This window comes from Myotis davidii, unplaced genomic scaffold (genome assembly GCF_000327345.1).
Source record: "Myotis davidii unplaced genomic scaffold, ASM32734v1 scaffold399, whole genome shotgun sequence".
In the NCBI taxonomy this organism is placed as follows: Eukaryota; Metazoa; Chordata; class Mammalia; order Chiroptera; family Vespertilionidae; genus Myotis; species Myotis davidii.
Window position 1 is genome coordinate 7,350,787 of NW_006292094.1, and position 4,910 is coordinate 7,355,696.

Sequence of the window (4,910 nt, forward strand, 5' to 3'; positions counted from 1 at the left end):
CCCGCGCCCCCCTGCTGCGCAGCGTGGGCGCCACCGCCAGCAGCATCTGCAAGGTGAGCCGACGCCCTGCTCGCTGCGTCTGTTGCTTCTGAGGGGGGCACGCAAACGGGACAGAGGGACACGTTTCCTCAGATTTGAAAACAAGCAGGAATCCGGTGCGAGGCGGGTCGTGTCTGGGCAGCCCGTGCCTGCGACCGCGTGGAGGGGCTCGCATGTGGCTTTTCTCCTTAGAGGTCCTCGGTGTGGAGCAGAGACCCGTGTCTTCCCGCGTCCCCGTCCTTCCTCAGGGAGGGACCCAGCCCAGGGCGTGTGATGCGGGTGGTGAGGTTTGACGTGTGCCCTGAGATGGCGCACAGCCAGCAAGCGTGCCCTCGCCTGGACGCCCTCTGCCCTTCCCCGTCACCTTCGCTCTCCCTGCGCTATAGCTGCGCTTTCTGTCGACAGACTCATTGCGCCCTCTGGGCGGGCTCCTGTCACTCAGTGTAGTTCCTTTGAGACCCACGCAGGCCACAGCTGCACGGGTGGTGCGTTTCTTTGTGGTTGCGTGGCTTCAGCCATGGGCCAGGCCCACCTGCTTGTTGTCCGCCTCTGGTGGGCCCTGCAGGGGCACCTGCCTCCACTTCTCCTGGGGGTGGGCAGGGGTGGGGGGCATCCGCACCCGGGCGAGGAGCTGCTGTCTCCTGACCACTCTACTCCCGTTCTGTGCACGTCTAATGCCCCACGCACAGCGTCTAATGCCCCACGCACAGCGTAGGCTTCCCTGCTCGCCAGGTCATTGCAGCAGAAGTGAGAGCTGTTGTTCTGTGGAAAGGGGTTGACTCAAGTGTGTGTGTGTGCGTGTGCGTGTGCGTGTGCGTGCGCGTGGAAACCTTGGCTGGGGCTTGCCGACCTGTAGGGACGCTGGGAGAAGGAAGGCTTCCCTGGTCACTGCTGGCCTGCCCGGTCCTGGAGGACGGGGACCTTGGCCCCGGGACCCCACACGCCCCGTGGTGCCCTGTTGCAGCTCCTTCAGGGGCACAGGCTCTGGGCGGGCAGCGAGGTTTGCAGGCAGCAAACCTGACCCAGCCTCTGACCCCTTCCTCTCAGCTGGATGTGCTCACACACCGCTTCATCACCCTCCTCGCCGACACCAGCGACTCCCGGGCGTCCGAGAGCCGCGTGGCTGACGCCAACATGGCCTGTCGGAAGCTGGCGGTGGCTCACCCCCTTCTGCTGCTCAGGTACGGTCTTCCCCACTCCCGATGCCCTCCCTACCCCTCCCTACCCCTGATGCCGTTTGAGAGCAGGTCTGGGCTGACAGCTGATGTGGGCACATGCACAGCCTGGCCAGGTGCGGGAGCCCAGCAGCTGGGCCTCGGCGGGAGGGCAGGGGCCCAGACCAAGGCGCGGGCACGTTGCACTTCCTCATAGACCTGGGGCCAGGCACGGTGGGTCGGACCTCAGATCAGCTGGGCATCCAGCCGACTCTGGTGGGGTCTGCCCAGTGGCGGGCGGGCAGACCACCCAGCGCGCTTCCTGTCTCCAGGCACCTGCCCATGATCGCCGCTCTCCTGCACGGCCGCACCCACCTCAACTTCCAGGAGTTCCGGCAGCAGAACCACCTGACCTTCTTCCTGCACGTGCTGGGCGTGCTGGAGCTGCTGCAGCCGCAGGTGTTCCAGAGCGAGCACCAGGGGGCGCTGTGGGACTGCCTGCGCTCCTTCATCCGCCTGCTGCTGGTGGGTGCCTCCCTGCGCCCGCGCCCTCCTCAGCCAGCTGCCCCCACCGCCCTGGCCAGGCCCTTGGGTGGGGGCTCCTGGGATCCCTGCGGGAAAGCAGAGCCCCTTGGCTGTCCCTGGGGACCAGCGCCTGGGAAGGCCCCCACTTCTCAGAGGTCTGGGCAAACCCCTCGTTTTTCAAAACACCATGGGGGCTCAGGGCTGCGTCTGCGCACCCACTGTGCCTTTGCTGAGCCTGTGGCCCTGGGGTCACGGCTCCCTGTCTGCACGGAGGTCATGAAGGACGAGGCCTTTTGACCCTTCGGGACCCTCCACCTAAGCCCCGTGGCCAGAGGGGGTGGTGGCCATGGTGCCAGGGTCCCTGGGGAGGCCTGGGAGGCCGACGGCTGGGCGGCGTGTTCGGCCCCGAGCTCTGCATCGCCCGGCGGCCCCTTTGCAGAACTACAGGAAGTCCTCGCGCCACCTGGCTCCCTTCCTCAACAAGTTCGTGCAGTTCACCCACAAGTACATCACCTGCAACGCGCCGGCAGCCGCCGCCTTCCTGCAGAAGCACGCGGACGCGCTCCAGTGAGTGCCCGTGGCGTGGGTGGCCCGGGGGTCCCGAGGCGGGCAGTGGCCAGGTCACAGACCTGCTGCCTCCTGGGGTCGGGGCCCTGCCCGCCCCCACCTGGAGCCGTGTCCTCACCGTCGCCTGTGCTCTCCCCAGCGACCTGTCCTTCGACAGCAGTGACCTGGTGATGCTCAAGTCCCTCCTCGCGGGGCTGAGCCTGCCCAGCAGGGATGGCCGAGCCGACCACGGCCTGGACGAGGAGGGCGAGGGTGAGTGGGCCCAGGGTTCTGGGGAGGCTCCAGGCCTGGCCCCAGCAGCAGCAGCCCTAGACCGGCTCAGGTGTCCCTGGGTGGCGACCCCAGTCGGGCACGTGCAGGCAGCACTGAGGGGTGTTGTGGCCCGTGTGACCCCATAGCACCCCGCCCCACCATGGAAGCTGGCCAGGCCCCCCACTGTTCTGTCTGGCCCTCGCGTGCGACAGTGACGCCCCCACAGGCCGGGCCAGCGGCGCTCCTCACGTCCCCGACCAGCTGGTAAGTGGGCGAGTGACCACTGAGCCCACAGGCGCTGGCCCTTCAGGGCTGCTCTGCTGTCCATCGCAGGTGTGAGTGTGGTTCGTGGCAGTCCGTGCAGCACTTAGCACAGAGCCCAGCACTCAGGTGCCTTTATTGAGCGCTTGCTGTATGCCAGGGGAGCACAGGAAGGGAGCGGCAGGTGACAGGCGCCCCCTTGGCTCCTTGTTGCATACGCTGCTGAGAGCCCGCCTCCGCTGGGGGGCACCTTCTGCCCTGTGATTCGGGGACTGCTGGGCAAGGACGACCCGCTTGTACCCACGGGTCCTGCAGCCTCGGGGTGGGTGTTTCCTGATCGCCCTCCGGGCGGCCCTGCGTAGATAGCATTCCGGGACGGCCGTGTCTGCAGCCACAGGCCTGGCTTCCTGTCTTCCAGACGAGAGCTCGGCGGGCTCCCTGCCCCTGGTCAGCGTCTCCCTCTTCACCCCGCTGACCGCAGCCGAGATGGCCCCCTACATGAAGAGGCTCTCCCGAGGCCAGACCGTTGAGGGTGAGGCTGGGGCTGGGCCTAGAGCCTCCCTGCAGGGCACCCGAAAGAGCCGCCTTGCTGGCCTGGGAGGGGCGGGCCTGCTGCCTCCTGGGGGTGCAGAGGGCGCTGGAGGGAGGGCAGCCGGCTGCAGGCAAAGGAGGTTGGGGGGACCCTGCAGTGGGGGGGGGGGCGGAGGTACTGGCAAAGGGGAACTGGCGGCTGGCGGCATCTGCAGGAGAGGAGTCCTTGGGGCCGGGGTTTCAGGCTGCTGGCACCCGGGGGTGGAGCTGGGAGGCCTGGGAGTGATGTGTGCCTGGGGCTGCGCTGCCACCTGGCAGGAGGGGTGGGGCGTCTGAGGAGCCTGGCACAGATGCAGATCCCTGGCCCTCAGGGCTGGAGAGGCTCGGGGAGGGTGTGCACCCCTGAAAGCTCCCCGTTGGCCGGCGCCGTGGCTGGTCACTGGCCAGTGGAACGGGGGGTGTTTTCCCTTGGGCCTTACCCAGCACCGAGGACAGTGCAGAAGGTTCCAGGAGGCGGGGGCTCCAGTGATGGGCACACTGCACCCAGGGAGCCCGCAGAGCTAGGCCAGGGCCTGGGAAGCTCCTGACCTCTGTCCCTGCTGGTGGGTGGCACGAGGCACTGCCGGCCGGTCCTGCTGCAGCTGCCCCCCTCGTGTGACCCCTGCCCCCACAGACCTGCTGGAGGTTCTGGGTGACATAGACGAGATGTCCCGGCGGAGACCCGAGATCCTGGGCTTCTTCTCGGTGAGTGAGCGGGGCCTTCCGGGGGCTGACCTGCTGCCCCACGTGGGCTCCTCCTGGGGTGTCGGCAACTTGTGCTGTGCCCGCCTCCGCAAGCCAGCATGGAGAAGCCCACGTGGGCACTGGCGGGGGAGCCCTGGGGGTGGGGGCACCACGTGTCTGAACCCGGCCCCCGATGCCCACGGTCGAGTGTGGACCACGGCAGTGCCACCGCTTTGCTTGGGAACTCACCGACGGGTCTGAGGTCCCAGAGCTGGCCAGGCGCCGGGAGGGGCTTGGGGGCGGGTTCCCGGCTATTGTCCTCGTCTTTGTCAGGGCCTGGCTGTCAGGAGGCTGTGACCCTGGGGGCTGAGGGCTTGTGCCTGGACAGCAGGCTGCCTGTCACACCTGCCCCTGCCCTGCCCTGCAGACCAACCTCCAGCGGCTCATGAGCTCCGAGGAGGAGGCGTGCCGCAGCCTGGCCTTCAGCCTGGCCCTGCGCTCCATCCAGAACAATCCCAGGTGAGCCGCGTGGGGGGCGGGGCCTGGCCCTAGGCTCCATCCAGAACAATCCCCGGTGAGCCTTGTTGGGGGCGGGGCCTGGCCATAGGCTCCATCCAGAACAATCCCGGGTGAGCTGCGTGGGGGGGAGTGGGGGGCGGGGCCTGGCCGTGGGCTCTGGAGTGGAGTCTGGAGCCTGGGCCATCTGGGCGTGGAGGGGAGGTGCCCACTGAGCACATGCCTTCTCAGCATCGCCGCCGACTTCTTGCCCACGTTCATGTACTGCCTGGGCAGCCGGGACTTCGAGGTGGCGCAGACGGCCCTCCGGAACCTGCCGGAGTACACCCTGCTTTGCCAAGG

General features: G+C 68.0%; 1 protein-coding gene across 1 annotated transcript in view; it reads left to right on the plus strand.

The window, feature by feature from the left end:
- The window catches only part of INTS1 (integrator complex subunit 1), a 50,166-nt gene that overhangs the window by 42,799 nt on the left and 2,457 nt on the right, over nt 1-4,910 (plus strand). Inside the window, exons 36-44 of the mRNA XM_015565161.1 lie at nt 3-53; nt 1,087-1,220; nt 1,526-1,718; nt 2,158-2,285; nt 2,425-2,537; nt 3,217-3,330; nt 4,003-4,073; nt 4,480-4,571; nt 4,800-4,905. Coding sequence (XP_015420647.1) covers nt 3-53; nt 1,087-1,220; nt 1,526-1,718; nt 2,158-2,285; nt 2,425-2,537; nt 3,217-3,330; nt 4,003-4,073; nt 4,480-4,571; nt 4,800-4,905 — 1,002 coding nt within the window. The remainder of the gene's footprint in view (nt 1-2; nt 54-1,086; nt 1,221-1,525; nt 1,719-2,157; nt 2,286-2,424; nt 2,538-3,216; nt 3,331-4,002; nt 4,074-4,479; nt 4,572-4,799; nt 4,906-4,910) is intronic.